Source organism: Salvelinus namaycush, chromosome 1 (genome assembly GCF_016432855.1).
Source record: "Salvelinus namaycush isolate Seneca chromosome 1, SaNama_1.0, whole genome shotgun sequence".
NCBI classification, from domain to species: Eukaryota; Metazoa; Chordata; class Actinopteri; order Salmoniformes; family Salmonidae; genus Salvelinus; species Salvelinus namaycush.
Window position 1 is genome coordinate 50569787 of NC_052307.1, and position 20089 is coordinate 50589875.

Consider the following 20089-nt stretch of genomic DNA (forward strand, 5'->3'; position numbering starts at 1 on the left):
GCACACACACCTCCATAGGGAGTAGTCCACATGTAGTGGAGTGGGTCGAGAGCTTAAAGTTCCTCTGTGTGCACATCACTAAGGAATTAACATGGTCCACATACACCCACACAGTTGTGAAGAGGGCACGACAGCGCCTCTTCCCCCTCAGGAGGCTGAAAAGATTTGGCATGGGCCCTCAGATCCTCAAAATGTTCAACAGCTGCATCTTGACTGGCTGCATCGCCGCTTGGTACGGCAACTGCAAGGCGTCCGACCGCAAGGCGCTACGAGGGTGGTCAGTTTGGCCCAGTACATCACTGGGGTCGAACTCCCTCCCTGCCATTCAGGACCTCTACACCAGGCGTTGTCAGTGGAAGGATCAAATTTTTTTCAAAAACTACATCCAAACCATAGACTGTTCTCTCTGCTTCCACACGGCAAGCGGTACCAGTGCACCAAGTCTGGAACCAATGAGACCCTGAACAGCTTCTACCCCCAAGCCATAAGACTGATAAACAAGACTTTTAAATACCTAAATCAAATGGCTACCCGGACTACCTGCATTGACCCTTTTTTGCACTAACTCTATGAACACACACTGGACTCTACCCACACACTCACACATACATACACTGGCACCCCAACACACACACACACACACACACACACACACACACACACACACACACACACACACACAAATGCATACTGACACCACACACACAGTCACACACACACAGTCACTTTACCCTTACCTATATATACAAAGCTACCTCAATACCCTCGTACCCCTGCACATCGACTCGGCTATATACAGGGAGTACCAGTACCATGTTATTTTTACTCATTATTGTTATTCATTAATCCCTGTGTATTTATTCCTTCTGTCACAATTTTTTTTTTTATGTATCTTTAACTCTGCATTGTTGGAAAAGGACCCGTAAGTAAGCATTTCACTGTTAGTCTACACCTGTTGTCAACGAAGCATGTGACAAATAAAATTTGATTAGATTTTTTTGTCATGTGCAGTCGAATATTGCCATTGCATTATTGTGACACGGTACACATTTTTCTCTTGGAACAGAGATCCCCTCAGTAAGAAAGGGTTCTGGCGTAATGGCTGTGCATGGGCAGGAGGCAGAGGACAGACCATTCTCAGGTCAGGGGTTAGGGAGAGAGAGGGCAGGGTATAGCATGGGTGCCTGCCAGAGAAAGCAATGTTGGAGAGGAGGGCAGCCCCACTTTGCTATAGAGTGTAGAAGGGAGCAGGGGAGGTGAACAGGAGAACCGGGGGAAAAAGTGGACGATGTGTTGGCTTGCTTTCCTCTCACCCACATTGAAGAGAAAGAGGAAGGAAACAGGAGAGATGAAGTGGAGTGGAGAACAGGAAAAAGAGAAGGAATAGGTGGGTGGGGGAGAGGGCAGTGGCAGGCTGCTGGTCTCTCTCTCCCCTGGTGCCCCTGCTGAAGTGGTGGTGGTGGTTGTAGTGGAGGCTGCTACTGGTAGGCACCCAGCTGGAAATCTTTGGGGGGCAGTTTGAGGCCCAGGGAGTTGGATCCATGGGGGTCCATCATGTTCTTGTAGCGCTCCCCTCTGTGCTTGGCCAGGAAGGGACCCCAATCGGGCTGAGGGGAACACACCAGCTTCAGACGCTGTGGAGGGGTGGGGAGAGTCACACAGTTGTGTTAAAATAGAATAGAATAGTATTAATCAACTTGAGTTGCGGAAGGTCAAGGGTAGAGTTGGTTACAATAGATGACAGTAGGACTGTCCTAAGAGATATGAACATGTCAGGAATGGCAGTCGTTCGTAACACTGAAATGTCTGTAACTTTGAAATTCACATCAAACCTTTATAGTAAATATTGATTGCATATACAGCATATGTGCTTAATAATAATTTAGCCAGATACTGTAACTATCTTAAGGCTTTGACTAAGGCAATCATGCCAAAACTTACTGTATGTAAGTACAGTTGCATACACACGCACGCATACAAATCTCAGGGGAAGTCCCCTACAAATGTAGGGGACTTCAACAAGCACAGCGTGGGGGACTGCTACTTGTCTGTGTTTTCTGTGCCGATCCACCGCCAGTTATCAGAGGACCAGGGCTGATATTTCACTTTACTGCCCATAGGGCTCTGGTCAAAAGCACTGCACTATATAGGGAATAGGGTGCTATTTGGGACACACACAGAAGTGTTTGATGTCAGAGATCCGTTTTCTAACATGCAGTCAAGTGAAATATCAGCCCTGGTCCTCTGATAACTCTCTGTCATATGTTGTACTAAAGAGCTCATTGCGCTTGTATGTTTGACGTGATAGCACTTAGTTCACAGGGGGAAAACATACAGTGCATTCGCAAAGTATTAAGACTCTATGACTTTTTCCACATTTTGTTATGTTACAGCCTTATTCTAAAATTGATTCATTTTTAGTTGTTTTCCCTCATACAATACCCCATAATGACAAAGCAAAAACAGGTTTTTATACATTTTTGCACCATTTAAAAAAAAAAAAAACTGAAATGTCACATTTACATAAGTATTCAGACCCTTTACTCAGTACTTTGTTGAAGCGCCTTTGGCAGCGATTACAGCCTCGAATCTTTTTGGGTATGACGCTACAAGCTTGGCACACCTGCATATGGGGAGTGTCTCCCATTCTTCTCTGCAGATCCTCTCAAGCTCTGTCAGGTTGGATGGGGAGCATCGCTGCATAGCTATTTTCAGATCTCTCCAAAGATGTTTGATCGGGTTCAAGTCCGGGCTCCGGCTTGACACTCAAGGACATTCAGAGACTTGTCCCGAAGCCACTCCTGTGTTGTCTTGGCTGTGTGCTTAGGGTCGTTGTCCTGTGTGACGTGGATGTCGATTAAGGCAGCCCCCCGCACCTCTGATTCAGAGGGGTTGAATGCATTTCAGTTGAATGCATTCAGTTGTACAACTGACTAGGTATCCACCCTTCCCCATTGGAAGATGAACCTTCGCCCCAGTCAAAGGTCCTGAGCGCTCTGGAGCAGGTTTTCATCAAGGATCTCTCTGTACTTTTCTCCTTTCATCTTTCCCTCAATCCTGACTAGTCACCCAGTACCTGCCACAGAAAAACATCCCCACAGCATGATGCTGCCACCACCATGCTTCACCATAGCAATGGTGCCAGGTTTCCTCCAGATGTGACGCTTGGCATTCAGGCCAAAGAGTTCAATCTTGGTTTCATCAGACCAGAGAATCTTGTTTTTCATGGTCTGAGACTCCTTTAGGTGCCATTTGGCAAACACCAAACGGGCTGTCGTGTGCCTTTTACTGAAGAGTGTCTATATATATTATTTTGTTATTTATTTATTTAACCATTATTTAACTAGGCACACACCTTACATAGACAGGTGCGTACCTTTCCAAATCATGTCCAATCAATTGAATTTACCACAGGTGGACTCCAAATCAAGTTGAGAAACATCTCAAGGATGATCAATGGAAACAGGATGCACCTGAGCTCAATTTTCGAGTCTCATAGCAAAGGGTCTGAATACTTATGTAAATAAAGTATTTCTGTTTGTTATTTTTTTTTTTATAAATTTGCTTTGAATTTTTGCTTTGTCATTATGTGTATTGTGTGTAGATTGATGAGATTTGTTTTAATTTAAACCATTTTAAAATAAGGCTGTAACTTAACAAAATGTGGAAAAACGGAATGGGTCTGTTTATTTTCCGAATGCACTGTAACTAGGGAGCTCAGTGCTTAGCTTATGCTTCCAACAGTCATGCTCACATAGGCAGGTAGCCTAGTGGTTAGAGTGTTGGGCCAGTAAGCGAAAGGTTGCTAGATCGAATCCCCGAGCTGACAAGGTAAAAATCTGTTGTTCTGCCCCTGAACAAGGCAATTAACCCACTGTTCCTAGGCCGTCATTGTAAATAAGAATTTTTTCTTAACTGACTTGCCTGTTTAAATTTAAAAAATTCATGCATACTGTGTTCCAGTAACTTACGGTGACAGAAAGTTCATAGTCACAATTATGTGGATTGTTTGTTATTGTTTGGATTATTTCTATATACGACAATACTACAATAGAACCTCAAAGATATGACCCTCAGAGTTACGCACTGTCAACAGCACAGGCAATATCAAACCGGGACATGTATTAAATACCAAAAAAATAACTTCTGTATGCTACAGACAAATGTAAATGTTGCTTACATGTGCTAAAAACACATAAGATATTTACAGTCCAAAAAACATTCCTTACCCCAGGACATTTCAATGGGTGACTATCCAGAAGAATAAAGAAAAAGGAGCAGATCTGAAAAGATCTGAAATGTATTTATGGGACATACAAACATGTGTGTGTGGTATTGTGTCCCATACATACCTCCCTAAAGCTGCCTGGGGCCAAGTGCATTTTGATGACAAACATGATTGGGATCCAGATGACAGAACACACCACCATCAGCCAGCCCATCACCATGGACCAGGTGGGGTAGGTGTAGTCCTCATAGGTCATCACCTTCCACTGGTACAGACTCAGCCCCAGGATACCCTGCAGGGAGAGAGGAGAAAAGGGAGAAGAGAGGAGGATTAGGAGAGAGAATATAATCAAGGAGGAGAGGAGGGGAGATGAGGTGGAGGAGGAGGACAGAAGAGAGAGAATGGGTGAGATGAGGGGGAGACGAGGAAGGGAAGGAGGAGGTGGAAGAAAGAGGATGATCAAAACCCGGAAGAGGATTAAGAGATAAAAATAGAGAGGATCAGGAGGGTAAGATGATGAGGGTAAGCGGCGAAGGAAGGAAAGGGGAGAAGAGGAGAAAGAAGAAGGAGGAGGAGCATTTTTAGGATATTATTAGGGATGTAGCGATTCCACTACCTCTTACAGTCTCACGTCAGAATTTAACGTTCATCCATGTTTCTCAAACGACAAAATTCGAAGTTGTTGCAAACTTCAAATTTCAAAGTGTTTAAGGTTAAGTTTAGCCATTAACTCCAAAATCTTAAGGTTAGGCATTAACTCTGGGATAGGCTTAAAACAAAAATCCCCAAAACAACTTAATTTCACTGATTTCGAACTTGCAACCTTCGGAATTCGAGGCAGATGCTTCTGCCTATCCGCAACACCCTAGCAAAACCGAAACCTAACTGTTGCCCTTAGTGACCGGTTTCCACGTCATCTCCCGACGTCCTCAGACATGGATGGACGTTGAATACTGACTTGTGTCATGGCTGACTAAGCGATTCACCAATATGCATCGGCCCCATTTCAAATGTTTAAGATATGAGTGGTACACAGGAACCCAAACCGATCAAAATGTAGCATGCATGGGTCAGAAAATCGATTCAAACGTTGGTTCACAAAAATAGCTTGCTCATATTATTTTCTTCCTACCTTCCGAAAAAATACCTCATCTTTTGTGACAACTGTCCTCTCTTTCAGTGTCGAACTAAGCATGTAGACAGTAATTAATCATGCCGAACAACCTCTAGTCAAGTCAAACTGCACACTGTTCAGCATGTTAACCAACGAGAGGTAGGAGGCCTATTTCTGATCTTCAGCATAAGTTGAGTGAAAACCAATGTAATTTGACAGCGCTTGAAAATGTAGTTTTACCGGAATAAAAGTAGCTTAACTCATCTGGCTAAAGCCTACCTGCCGATCGGGGCTTACATTAGATTTTATTTTGATTGTTCAGGTTCACCATCAGAAATGTGTTTGTTAGTTTTGCTTTAAACAACCAGTTTTTCATTTTTTTCTGAGGACAGGAATTGAGGACAGGAATCACTTTTTTTGTGAGCAGGACTGCATGGTCAAAGTGGGAGGAGGAGCACGTCCAAATGGTCTAAATAAATTGATTTTGTGACGGGGGTGAAATACAAAACTATGTCTATGGTACAGTACTGTATATGTAGTCACCTGAGCTGAGCCATAAGGGAGACTAGTGGGCATCTACCACCCCACTTTTCAGACCACTTTTGATCTGAAATCACCATCACCTTCTTGTCATTTTACCAGATTAAAAGAGTTTTAGCTAATATCGAATCAATATTTATCTTTAAAATGTGCTATGACATAGCCAATGAATATACTGTGCATTCAACAAGTGTTCAGACCCCTAGACTTTGTCCACATTTTGTTACATTACAGCATTATTCTAGAATAGATTAAATTCATTTTTTTCCTCAAAAATCTACACACAATACCCATAATGACAAAGCGAAAACATTTTTCCAAATGTATTAAACATAAAAAACAGAAATACCTTATTTACATACAGTGGCAAGAAAGAGTTTGTGAACCCTTTGGAAATACCTGGATTTCTGCATAAATTGGTCATACAATTTGATCTGATCTTCATCTAGGTCACAACAATAGACAAACACAGTCTGCTTAAACTAATAACACACAAACAATTATACGTTTTTATGTCTTTATTGAACACACTGTGTAAATATTCACAGAGCAGGGTGGGAAAAGTATGTGAACCCTTGGATTCAATAACTGGTTGACCCTCCTTTGGCAGCAACCAAATGTTTTCTGTAGTTGCGGATCAGACCTGCACAATGGTCAGGAGGAATTTTGGACCATTCCTCTTCACAAAACTGTTTCAGTCCAGCAATATTATTGGGATGTCTGGTGTGAACTGCTCTCTTGAGGTCATGCCACAGCATCTCAATCGGGTTGAGGTCAGGACTCTGACAGAGCCACTCCAGAAGGTGTATTTTCTTCTGTTGAAGCCATTTGGTTGTTGATTTACTTCTGTGTTTTGGGTCACAGTTGTGTGTTGCATCACCCAACTTCTGTTGAGCTTCAATTGGCGGACAGATAGCCATACATTCTCCTGCAAAATGTCTTGATAAACTTGGGAATTTATTTTTCCGTCGATGATAGCGAGCTATCCAGGCCCTGAGGCATCAAAGTAGCCCCAAACCATGATGCTCCCTCCACCATAGTTTTGATGTTGGTGTGGTGTGCCTTTTTATCTCCACACATAGTGTTGTGTGTTCCTTCCAAACAACTCAACTGTAGTTTCATTTGTCCACCGAATACTTTGCCAGTAGCGCTGTGGAACATCCAGGTGCACTTTTGCAAACTTCAGACGTGCAGCAATGTTTTTTTTGGACAGCAGGGGCTTCTTCCGTGGTGTCCTCCCATGAACAACATTTTTGTTTAGTGTTTTACGTATCGTAGACTTGTCAACAGAGATGTTGCCATGTTCCAGAGATTTCTGAAATTCTTTAGCTGACATTCTTTAGCTCACACTGATTCTTCTTAACCTCATTGAGCATTCTGCGGTGTGCTCTTGTAGTCATCTTTGCAGGATGGCCACTCCTAGGGAGAGTAGCAAAAGTGCTGAACTTTCTCCATTTAATAGACAATTTGTTTTACCGTGGACTAATGAACATCAAGGCTTTTAGAGATACTTTTGTAACCCTTTCCTGCTTTATGCAAGTCAACAATTCTTAATCTTAGGTCGCCTGAGATCATTTTTGTTTGAGGCATGGTTCACGTCAGGCAATGCTTCTTGTGAATAGCAAACTCACATTTTGTGAGTGTTTTTTATAGGGCAAGGCAGCTCTAACCAACATCTCCAATCTCATCTCATTGATTGGACTCCAGGTTAGCTGACTCCAATTAGTTTTTGGAGAAGTCATTAGCCTAGGGATTCACAAACTTTTTCCAACCTACACTGTGAATGTATAAATTATGAATTCAATATAGACAAGAAAAATACAATAATGTGTGTGTTATTTGTTTAAGCACACTATGTTTGTCTTCTTTTGTGACTTAGATGAAGATCAGATGAAATTTGATGACCAATTTATGCAGAAATCCAGGTAATTCCAAATGGTTCACATACTTTTTCTTGCCACTGTAAGTATTCAGAACCTTTGCTATGAGACTCGAAATTGAGTTCACGTGCATCCTGTTTCCATTGACCACCAAAAAATGTCTGCAGCAATGACAGTCCCCAAGAACACAGTGGCCTCCATCAATCTTAAATGGAAGAAGTTTGGAACCACCCAGACTCTTCCTAGAGCTGGCCGACACGGCAAACGGAGCAATAGGGGGAGAAGGGCATTGGTCAGGTAGCTGACCTAGAACCTGATGGTCACTCTGACAGAGCTCCAGAGTTCCTCTGTGGAGATGGGAGAACCTTCCAGAAGGACAACCATCACTGCAGCACTCCACCAATAAGGCCTTTATGGTAGAGTGGCCAGAAAGGAAGCCACTCCTCAGTAAAAGGCACATGACAGCCCACTTGGAGTTTGCCAAAAGGCATCTAAAGGCCTCTCAGACCATGAGAAACAAGATTCTCTGGTCTGATGAAACCAAGATTCATATTATTCCAAGATGGCATAGCAGTCGGACGTGTGTTTTGTCTTGTCCCGTCCTGTCCCGTGTATATATCGTTTTCTTCGTATATATTTCGTATATATTTTAATCTCACTTTCCACCTATGGACTGAATATACTCTACTGCAACCCGCTTCACCCAATGTGGTACGAATCTGTTATTTTTATACTTTAGAACTGGAACCCCCATCAGGAGCTATCCAGCTAACTAGCTACAAGCTAGTAGTCAGTTAGCTACTGCTAGCGGTCCTCACCGTTAACTCGAACATCAGCCAGCCTCAGCCTGGTCAATTCCTGCCAGTCTGCACAGCGCGATATCAACCCAGAGCATATCGGACTGCTTTTTCTCTACCACATCTCTGGATTCCTACCACAAGCACTGAACCTTTACACCGGATCATCACAGCTAGCTGGCTGCTATCCGAGTGGCCACTCCAGGCTAACGTCTCTGTCAAGAAGCAAGCACCAGTTAGCCTGCAGTGGCTAGCCAAAGACGTCCACCAGCCAGTTCTTGGGCTACAATAACTCTTTTGCCAATTGGCCTGGACCCTTTACTACCGACACGGAGCCCCGCCAATCCATCACGACTGGTCTGTCGACGTAACCGTCCGAGGTGGTTTCAACAGGCTCTTCCGTTGCGACGTCGCCGGAGGCCCATCTGCTAGCCCCGGCCCACTAGCTGTCTGAATAGCCATGTCTCCAGCTAGCGTAGTAGCGACTACTGAATTGGCTCCCTGACTCATCTAGTGCTACTCATTGGACCCTATGATCACTTGGCTACACATGCCTCTCCCTAATGTCAATATGCCTTGTCTATTGCTGTTTTGGTTAGTGATTGTCTTATTTCACTGTAGAGCCCCCAGCTCTGCCCAATATGCCTTAGATAGCCCTTTTGTTCCCCCCCCCACACATGCAGTGACCTCACCTGGCTTAACTGGTGCCTCTAGAGACAAAACCTCTCTCATCGTCACTCAATGCCTAGGTTTACCTCCACTGTACTCACATCCTACCAAACCATTGTCTGTACATTATGCCTTGAATATATTCTTCCGCACCCAGAAATCTGCTCCTTTTACTCTATATTCTGAACACACTAGACAACCAGTTCTTATAGCCTTTAGGCATACCCTTATCCTACTCCTCCTCTGTTCCTCTGGTGATGTAGAGGTTAACCCAGGTCCTGCAGCCCCCAGCACCACTCCTATTCCCCAGGCGCTTTCATTTGTTGACTTCTGTAACCGTAAAAGCCTTGGTTTCATGCATGTTAACATTAGAAGCCTCCTCCCTAAGTTTTTTTTATTCACTGCTTTAGCACACTCCGCCAACCCTGATGTCCTAACCATGTCTGATTCATGGATTAGGAAGGCCACCAAAAATCCAGAAATTTCCATCCCTAAAACATCTTCTGACAAGATAGAACTGCCAAAGGGGGCGGAGTTGCAATCTACTGCAGAGATAGCCTGCAGAGTTCTGTCATACTATCCAGGTCTGTGCCCAAACAATCAATCGCATTGATTCATTCAATCTCTTCAAACTAAAAGGTATCGTTCGTGCATTTAGACACGTATCGAATCGTCTTAAAAGGCAAGGATGCACATTCCTAGATATTATTCAATTCAAAGTAGTTTCTTCAAACTACAGGAGATGGAGGCGGTATATTATATATTGTTTCCTTGGTGTTAGATCTTTATTTTTGTGTCGCATAAGAGTCATCTATTTAAATTTGCCTCGCTAACTTCAATGGCAAGTAGCTAGCTAGCTACCCGAGTGCAGTTTTCTCTGCTGGAATTGCTAACGACAATGTAGTGAATTTTGTGTCGACACATCAGATTCAAGCTCCTGGGGAAAAGCTGCACCAATCATGTAATGGGCAAAGGTCTGCATAGTCAAACTGCGCAACACAACGAGAAGGTAAGAAGAAACAGGGATGTTCTCAAGCAGCTTATCGACAGTACTGCATTTTTGGGCATGCAAGAGTTGGCTTTTACTTAGGGGCACGATGAGAGGGAAAGTTCCGGTAAAAAGGGCAACTACAGGGAGTTTGCAGAGGTAATTGCACATTACGATGCTTTATTTTCTGAGCATATGGAAGTTTCTACTGTCTTCTCTAGGATGTCAAAATCAATTCTGAATGAGCTTCCATCGCATTATTCATTAAAAGTGAGAACTCGCGCTCAAGTGTGCTTTCCACTTTCCTCTGGTATTTATTTAGCAAATGTGACAACACATCTTAACTCCCGATAGACACGAGCAAAAGCTCTTTACATATAGCCTAAGCTACACCTAAACATTTGTGATCTGACATGCTGTATGGAATGAAAAACTAGACCATTTTTAAGTAGGCTAATAAAAAAGCAAGTGCATACAGCCTATACGCCTTGTCCATCTGGTCAGGGTAAACAAATTGGTAATGTTATGTTATAGTACATTTTTGTGTCAGGAGAAAATGTGAATGTGATCAATTTTGGTTTATATTCCAACGGGCTCGCTAGGGTGCCTAGACCTTTTCAAAATAACATTATTAACTAGAATTAATTAATTAACACAATAGTGATGACACAGGCTGTGAGTAAATGTTTAATTAGGCCTACAGTTGCATAGGCCTACATGATGCAAACAAGCATCAAGCAAGCTCAGCCTGGTGAGTTCTATTGTCCATCAGCTGTCTCTGTGTAGAGGAAACCCCATCGTTTATTCTAGTCTAAAAATAATTCATATGAACAAGTACAAGTTTCCTGCAGTTTGACTGGGTTTTAATCCTCCTCAGGGCCAGGAGTTTTGACAGGATATTTTAAAACTATGTGATCTGATTAGAAAAACTGGACCCATCATAACCCATATAAAACCTTAACAGTGATTCATCACTGTCTTACCCTATAGGGTCAGGAGTTTTACCTGGTTAGGTCACCGGAAAAGGAAAAACTCTGTCTCCCAGTTTTTTTGGGGCCTCATTCAATCTCTGCTGTGATCCCATCCCAACACTGTGTAAGTAGACCTCATGTTTGGATAAATACCATAGTAGACCAGCAACTAACACAATCGCATTATTACACATATACTGTACCTCAATGATTTAACTGCTTACTTAAATGTGTTGTGTTATTGTTTATTTCTTCCCTGTCAAATCCTGTCCTGCCCTCAGTGGAAGAGTTGAGCTCTTTTCCAACATGCATACATGATCAGCCTGTTCTGTACTGAAGCCTCTGAACACACATCTCAACTAGTTATAACGGTGAAAAGTGAGGAAAACAATTTCCGTTTAAGTCGGGGAAAACTATTTTTGCTTTCTTCCCTTTCTTGGTAAACACTCGCTGCTGCAAATCGATGTTGGCCCCTAAATTTGAAAAGGCTGCAGTGAAAGGGGAAACACATTATGTGTGTGTGTGTGTGTGTGTGTGTGTGTGTGTGTGTGTGTGTGTGTGTGTGTGTGTGTGTGTGTGTGTGTGTGTGTGTGTGTGTGTGTGCGCATGCATCTGTGTCTCTGTATATGTGAGTGAGTGAGTGAGTGAGTGAGTGAGTGAGTGAGTGAGTGTGCGTGCGTGCGTGCTGCTAGCGCAACTGTGAATATCTAAACCCCATTCTGTATAGTTCGGACACACACGTACAGTCAGAATGGTAGGAGTCACAAAGGCCCAGCAGATTCTCCAGAAGCGGTTTGGTTGGAAGCCAATCATCATTTCAATGTCCTCGCAGAACCTCTGCAGGCCTAGGAAGAGGGGAATAAAGACAGAAAGAGGAGGAGGAGGGAAAAGAGGGAGAGTCAGTCAAATCGACTGCTCAGGTGAGGGGAGTAGAGACACTCTGACGCACAAAACCTCCATCCAAAATGGCTCCCTATCTGTATACGCCTCTGGTCAAAAGTAATGCACTATGTAGGGAATAGGGTACCATTTGGGACGCACACAGAGAGTGAACCAGATTCACCCAGAGCTCCAGACAAGAGAGCTCCACACTGGCCCCCTACAAGGCACATCTATTCCCAGGGAGAACCCAGGACATTTATTATCCTTCAAAACAATGTGGCTTGACAATTGTCACAATTGTTGTCAGTGTATTGACCGACACATTTAGCAAGAGATGAGTCACAAGCCACACAATAATTTCACTGGAACCACCTCTGCTGATGCTGTGACGATTTGGAGAACAGTATGTTCCATATACTCACAGGTTTACTTCAGACCTGGAAGCGAAAGAAACGCCTGTTTAGGCGAGCTGCTGGCTAGCGGAGTAGAACACTTGAAAGAGAAAAGGAGAGCCGCACACTCTAGGAGCTCAGATGCAATAATTGAATAACCTAATAACCAACGTTTCGACAGACAAGCTGTCTTCATCAGGGTATAATGACAAACACTGCGGGTCACTAGTTTATAAAGTGTCAAAGAACACACACAGGTGTCTGTAATCATGGCCGGGTGTGGCCTGTTATCAATGGTTCATTCTCAGATATGAGAAGAACATACAAAAACATGAACGGATAGCATACAATAATAGATACAATTTGGCTACGTAGGCCTACAAACAAAACCACAATAATCACAAAAATGGCTTCGGATCAAAGTCTACGTTGAGACCGAAGCGAGAAAGGGTCTTTAAATTAAAGATCCAGGCAGCCTCTCATTTTAACAATAAATTGTTGAGGTCACCCCCTCTCCTAGGGAGGGTGACATGTTCGATGCCGATATAACGTAGAGATGAAATCGAGTGGTTTTCTTCCAAAAAGTGGGCCGCAACTGGGTAAGTCGTGTTTTTGCACCTAATGGTGCTACGATGCTCTGAGATTCGTACTTTTAATTCACACTTTGCTTCACCCACATAAGTTTAACCACAGGGACAAGTTATAAGATAAATAACTGCCTTAGTGGAGCATGTGATAACACCTTTGATTGGGATCTGTTTCCCTGTTTGGGGGTGTTTGAAGGATCTACATTTGTAAGTGCCATTGCATTGAGCATTACACTTGTAGTTTCCATCAGGTAGAGGCGCAAATAGATGTTGTACAGGGATATTTTGGGGTGGTAAATCAGAGTTTACCAATTGACCTGATCATTGGTCCATTAGAATGGTAACACCGACATCTAGTGGTCAGAATGAGAAGTGCTCAAGCCCCCTGTCGGAGAGGGATAAAGTTGCCCCTAGACACTGATCTAAGGTCTGTTTGGTGTTTTTAATCATAACAGTTAGGACGAGGATTTAAGGATTAAGCTGAACCTAGATCTGTGCTTAAGGGCAACCTAGGTACCTGGTCTGTAGCCTCTTATAGCCCATTTACACAGACAAAACCTGTCTTTTTTTAAAGTCTTCTTTTATATGTGAAATGGATTGTTGCTAAAAACACTGTACATTTTCAACACAAAAAACCCAGATCAAGACCTACTCATTATCTTGTTTTCTCATAGACCACGTAACCAAAAAAACAGCTAACAGGTCTGTGAGAATAGAGATGTGTTCATTTGCAGGTAAACACATTAAAACTTGGAATTGTTTAACACCTCCCTCATTTGATTTGAAAACTGCCACCATGGTTTAACAACCTAAGCACCACACACTAGAAGTCCTGTTTCATACTGTACTTGTGCTTTCTGTGTTTATGTTGTTTAGCCAAGACAATGTTGAATGGCTATGAGGCTTTTCTGATTCTGACGTTGATAAAGTGAGATAAGAGTAGGGTGAATCCCCCCCCCCCCCCCCCCCCCCGAGACAATGATCCGAATGCAGTTTTGCATTCTTTTTCGTAATGTTTATAATAATATTAATAATTGTATATGCCATTTAGCAGATGCTTTTATCCAAAGCGACTTAGGCATGAGTGCATACATTTTTCGTATGGGTGGCCCCAGCAGGAATCAAACCCACAGCACTTGGCATTGCAAGCGCCATGCTAAACCGACTGAGCCACACAGGGACCACAGTTAGGATTTAGGGAGGGTAAGCTGATCCTAGATCTGCGCCGAAGAGCAACTTCGGAGCTATCAGAGAATATAGTCAGGTAAACAAAAGGTCAAAAGTAACTTTTATTCTACTACTCACCATAGAAGTACGAGATTCCGATCAGCTCACAGATGGCAATGATTACCAGGGAGTAAGAGGCAGCGTATGTGTCCACCAACTGGAGCATGTACATCCCATTCTGTTAAACACACACGGACGCAAAAATCGTACACACAAACAGACACCCACAACGTAAACCAGTGATGCATAGCCAGAGTCATCACTGGCTTACATCCCGAAATGGCACCCTATTCCCTACATTTTTACCAGGTAAAAAGTAGTGCACTATATAGGGAATAGGGTGCTATTTGGGACGCATGATCAGTAAACTCTTGTTGCGATGTGTGTTTAGTCCTATATTTTTATTTTTAATCCCAGCCCCATCCACATAGGAGGTCTTTTGGTAGGCCACATTGTAAATAAGAATTTGTTCTTGCTTAGTTAAATAAAGGTTAAATAAATAAAATAAAATAAAAATACATTGTGTGTGTGTGGCTACACATACAGTGCCTAATGAAAGTCTACACACCCCTTGCAGTTTTCACCTTCTACTGCCCTAAAATTAAATTAGATGTTTTTTCCAACTTATTTAGCTACACAACCTGCTCCACATTTTCTATAATTCTCACAATTATAGACAATCTTCTCAATTAATAAAGCTAAAATAAAAACATGGCTTGATTGAGTATGTCTTCACACCCCCTTTGTGGTATCAGCTTTGGCAGCAATAACAACTGTGAATCATTTTGAATACGATTGTACCAACTCTTAGGGCAACATATATAAGAAATCTCAGAATTGCTCAAAGTCAATACATTTGGTTGGGAATCATTGATGGACAGCAATATTCAAACTTTGTTGCCAAAGGTGCCTCCACCAAGTATTAACTCTGGGGTGTGAAGACATACGCGATCAATACACCTTTATTTTATGGTGCGTGTGCCCGCATACGTGCATGCTCGTTTGTGTGTGTGCTAGCATGTATGTGTGTGTGTGTGTAAATCCCGCATGTTTGTGTGTGTGTTTGTTTGTGTGCGTGGTGCTCTGTACCTCTGTGACCATAGGGAATCCCAGCAAGAAGAAACAGGCACAACAGATGAGTGTGAACAGAGGCTTGTTCTTTCTCAGGTACTGGGGGAACTCATCTGACACCGACGTCACTATGGTCTCAATGGTGGCAAACTGTGACAAAGGAGAAGAGCGAGGCAAGAGAGGAGAGAGAGAGGAAAGAGGGAACAGAGGAGAGATAAGAGAAAAGAGGGGAGACAGCAGCAAGAGGGAGGACAGGAGAGGAAAGAAAAAAGGGAGAGGGCAGAGGAGAGATAGGGGAAAGAGAAATGTGAGAGAGGGCCGGCCGATAAGAGAGGAAAGTCAAGGAAGAGAGGCGAGACAACAGTGGAAGTCAATGACAGTGAGGGAGAGAGAGTCATTACAATCACACAACAGATACAGTATCTATGGACAAAGGGAGCCGAGAGAGGAGAAAGATAGCAGAGATAGAGAAATAATACCTGTTTAAAGGAGACGCCAATGAGACAAGAGGGGAGCAGAAGAAAGTGACAAGACGGGCCAAGAGGCCAGAGGACAAGTGCAGAGAAAAGAAAGGATGAATACACAGATCGAGCAAAGAGAGAGAGTGGAGCCCAATGGGACTGAGCTATCTGCCACTTCACCGCTTCTCTACATCCTCATGAGCACCCCCCCCCCTAAATTCTCATCAATACAGTATCCCCAGCCACTTACCGCCAAGCGCTGACACACACGCACGTACACACACACACCATTGACGTCACTAGAGCCCCGGACGATTTTGTATCAGCCCCGAGTCTTTTGCCCTGCTGGGATTGTGTAAAACAAACTAGGCGACACTGCATTACACACCGCAATGAATACTCCAATCATGAGCCCTGGCCTGGCCTGCCCTGCCTTTTTAGTACTGCTAAAACCAGCAATTATGTGTACAGTGGCACTTTAGGAGGCGGAGTAAAGTGGTTTTCCAAAGTAATTTTTGATTTGTCCAAAGAAATTATATTTCGGCACGCTTCGGCGACCGTTCATTCTCTGAGGGAGCGCAAATATGAGAAGGGGAACTGGAGGTAAACTTTGTTAGCTTGCTACTACTATAGCACACTTTGTTAGCCCAAGACGATGCTATTCAGAGTTATTGACCTCACAGTAAGCCAGATTCGAGTAACTTACATTTCAACATGTTGACTCAAAAGCTGCACTGACAGATAACGTCAAGCTACCTAACTAACTAATGTTTGGGACTACCCAGTCTAGCTAGCAATGCTGCTAACATTAGCTACCTAGCACATTTTATGAGCAGGGTTTTGATTACAGTACAGTAGCTATCTGGACACTGAATCCAACAGCTGGAGCTCTGTTCACCACCTGACAAGTATCACTAACTAGCCAATTACTGTCAGAAAGAGGGCGAGAGATGCAGCTCAGCAAACACAGACGGTTGTGGTATTTGCAGGAGTAAGTTAATTTATTTTGTGTGTGTGTGTGTAATTACAATACAATTATTTAGCATCAACTTTAGCAACATAGATGGGTTGGCTGACAACATCACGAAAACAATTCAGATTGTTTAATAGTCACATGTATAGAGGTTGCAGGTGTGATTGCAGTGAAAATCTTAGGCTTCGAGCTCCGACATGCAGGACTAGTGAAATTAAATAACAAAAATGGTAATAAAAACAACAGAAATAGAAATAGCACTATATACAGTTGAAGTCGGAAGTTTACATACAGCTTAGCCAAATACATTTAAACTCAGTTTATCACAATTCCTGACATTTAATCCTAGTAAAAATGCCATGTCTTAGGTCAGTCAGGATCACCATTTTATTTTAAGAATGCTTTTATTTATTTCATCACATTCCCAGTGGGTCAGAAGTATACTCAATTAATATTTGGTAGCATTGCCATAATTTTTTTTAACTTGGGTCAAACGTTTCAGGTAGCCTTCCACAAGCTTTCCACAATAAGTTGGGTGAATTTTGGCCCATTCCTCCTGACAGAGCTGGTGTAACTGAATCAGGTTTGTAGGCCTCCTTGCTCTCACACGCTTTTTCAGTTCTGCCCACAAATTTTTGACAGGATTGAGGCCAGGGCTTTGTGATAGCCACTCCAATACCTTGACTTTCTTGTCCTTAAGCCATTTTGCCACAACTTTGGAAGTAACAGTTCTATTTTTGTTTCATCAGACCAGAGGGCATTTCTCCAAAAAGTACGATCTTTGTCCTCATGTGCAGTTGCAAAACGGTGTTCTACAGATGGTGCTCCTGTAGAACACTGTGAGGGCCCTCGGGGACAGGCTGAATTTCTTGTTGTGTCTTCTTCACAACGGTGTCTCTGAGATGTGTACGCCAAGGAATTTGACGTTATTTACCGTCTCCACGGCGGCCCCGTTGATGAGGATGGGGGCGTGTCCAGCCTGCTTCCTCCTAAGTCCACAATGCGCCCCTTTGTTTTGCTAACGTTGAGGGAGAGGTTGTTTACCTCCTCCCTGTAGGTTGTCTCGTCATTATTGGTGATCAGGCCTACTACAGTCGTGTCTTCAGTGAACTTGATGATGGAGTTGGAACTGTGTGAGGCTACACAGTCATGGGTATACAGAGAATGCAGGAGGGGACAGAGGACGCACCCTTGTGGGGCCCCCGGGTTGAGGATCAGTGTCGAAAAGGTAATGATGCCTACCTTCACCACCTGGGGGCGGCCTATTGTCATCGGGTCATTGTGCTTGAATCTTGAGAAAAAGGTGTTTAGCTTGGCTTGTAGGGTGGCGTCGGTGACCGTGATGTGGCTGGCTTTCTTTTTGTAATCCAAGATTGTTAGGAGCCTTTGCCACATACGCCTTGTGTCCGACCCGCTGAATTGCTCCTCCACTTTGTCTCTATACTTGTTTTTCGCCATCTTGATCGATCTGTGTAAGTCTTATTTGTACTGTTTAACCAAATGATTGTCCCCGGTCACCTTGCCCTGTTAATAAGCAGCATCTCTCTCTTTCAGTTTTCCTACAAGGCTGCTATCAATCCACGGTTTTTGATTCGGGTAAGTTTTGAAAGATACTATCGGTATCACATCATTTGTGACTCGTTTCAGGAAACTAGGTGTATGTCGCATGTCACTACTTTACAGGAAAGCCATTTGAACGTAAACTTATTTTTTTTAATCAAAATGCATTTTTGGGGAGAAATGCCTTCTGGAACATGTGAACTTTCATGTGCCTTAATAAAAAACTTGTGTGCCATCTGTAAATATGAATAAAATTGTTAAATTACGAGCCTATTTGGTTTAGCCATGGAACAATGGAGCAACCTTCCCGCTAGCCATGATTGGCTGAGATAATGAGTGGGCTGGACATGCCGAGAGATTAGTTTGGATTGGTCTGCCATGTAGTCCACTTCTTTCTATAATATAAGCAGCTTTTTTGAAAGATATCACATAGTAGAACTGCATAAGTGTTGCCCTCCACTTTCTGGAGGACCAAGTTTTGAAATCAGTGGAATTAGAGTATGATAGCTAAGGAGATGGGGAAAATTCTGCCGTTTGATTGCAAATATGCAGACGGAGTCAAAGAGAACACACACAGAAGGCTCCGGATTACATCTTCAAACTAAGGGCAACCATGGCATCTGTGACAGAGAGGGAGAAGCATCCATCCATGTGTACGGGTAAGAGAGTCTACCTAGTTACATTTTCAGATAATACACTTTTCTAATTTTGTCAGAAAGTCGTTAACATTTCTAGTTCAAGTGTACTGTTAGCTAGCTAACGTCACATGTATGAGCAGTGTAGTAATATTATTCGTATCTCAGAGCCATTTGCATTGCTAGTTATAGCCGAATGTTAGCTAGCTAACATTGAACATGGTTGGTTAGCCACCGCCAGATTCATGCAGGGTAGTAAAATTATGAGTTGGGATTATGGTTCACTGTTTAGCTAGCTAGCTACATGTCTAAACAAAAGACTTCACAATAAAAGTAACAATTTCAATAGAATGTTTATGATGTCACTATGACAACTTGTAAATTCGATCTGGCTATCTACTCTGACTTCAGAGCACTCTCGTCTGAGTGTTGCAGAGCGCAGAATAACTGACGAATTTACGAATGCTCAACACCCATTGAATATGGCCGGTGTCAGTAAACGTTGGCAAAATATATTTTTTTAATAAAATTGTTGCCAGCAGCACAGTTGCAACGCTCTGGATAACATAAAAACAGCCTAACCAGCTCTTCTAGGGCGAGTAAAATGGTCAGAGTGAGCTGCTCTCTCCTTTGTGTCTTGAAGTAGCTAGCAAGCTAGCCAGCGTTAGCCAGTTAGCTTGGGCAACTGCTGTTGTAAGTCAGAATTCTCGGATCAACCCTACTTTTCGGCCAGATCGTCCAGTGTGCACTCTGAATGCTCCGAGAGCAAAATGCTCTGAATTTACAAACGGCCAATCTGACAACACTCCAGAACAACTGAAGATGATTTTTAAAGAATTGATCGTGTTACTACTTGAAACCAACGAACGCCCCATAATATCTTTTCCTCTGCCCTCCCTAAATCGCTGCATTGGACGGTTCAACAGACTTTTAGCCCTCCATAACTGTCTACGAGACTATTGCAGCTCTGTGGGTGTAATATTTATTGACAATTTTGATACCTTCTAGAAACAAAGCTTGTATTATGAGGATGGGATCCACCCAAATCATTTGGGTTCCTGGATCCACTCACTGCATTGTAAGGCTGCGTTGAGACAATGACATATCATTGACC

The 20089-nt window shown here is 43.0% G+C and overlaps 1 protein-coding gene across 1 annotated transcript in view; it reads right to left on the reverse strand.

Annotated features, from left to right (window-relative positions):
• Positions 1–1478: 1478 nt before the first annotated feature.
• Positions 1479–20089, reverse strand: part of LOC120052037 (sodium- and chloride-dependent glycine transporter 2-like) — a 51794-nt gene continuing 33183 nt past the window's right edge. Inside the window, exons 11-15 of the mRNA XM_038998904.1 lie at positions 15365–15496; positions 14354–14453; positions 11932–12032; positions 4353–4520; positions 1479–1634 (exon numbers count right to left, since the gene is read on the reverse strand). Coding sequence (XP_038854832.1) covers positions 1479–1634; positions 4353–4520; positions 11932–12032; positions 14354–14453; positions 15365–15496 — 657 coding nt within the window. The remainder of the gene's footprint in view (positions 1635–4352; positions 4521–11931; positions 12033–14353; positions 14454–15364; positions 15497–20089) is intronic.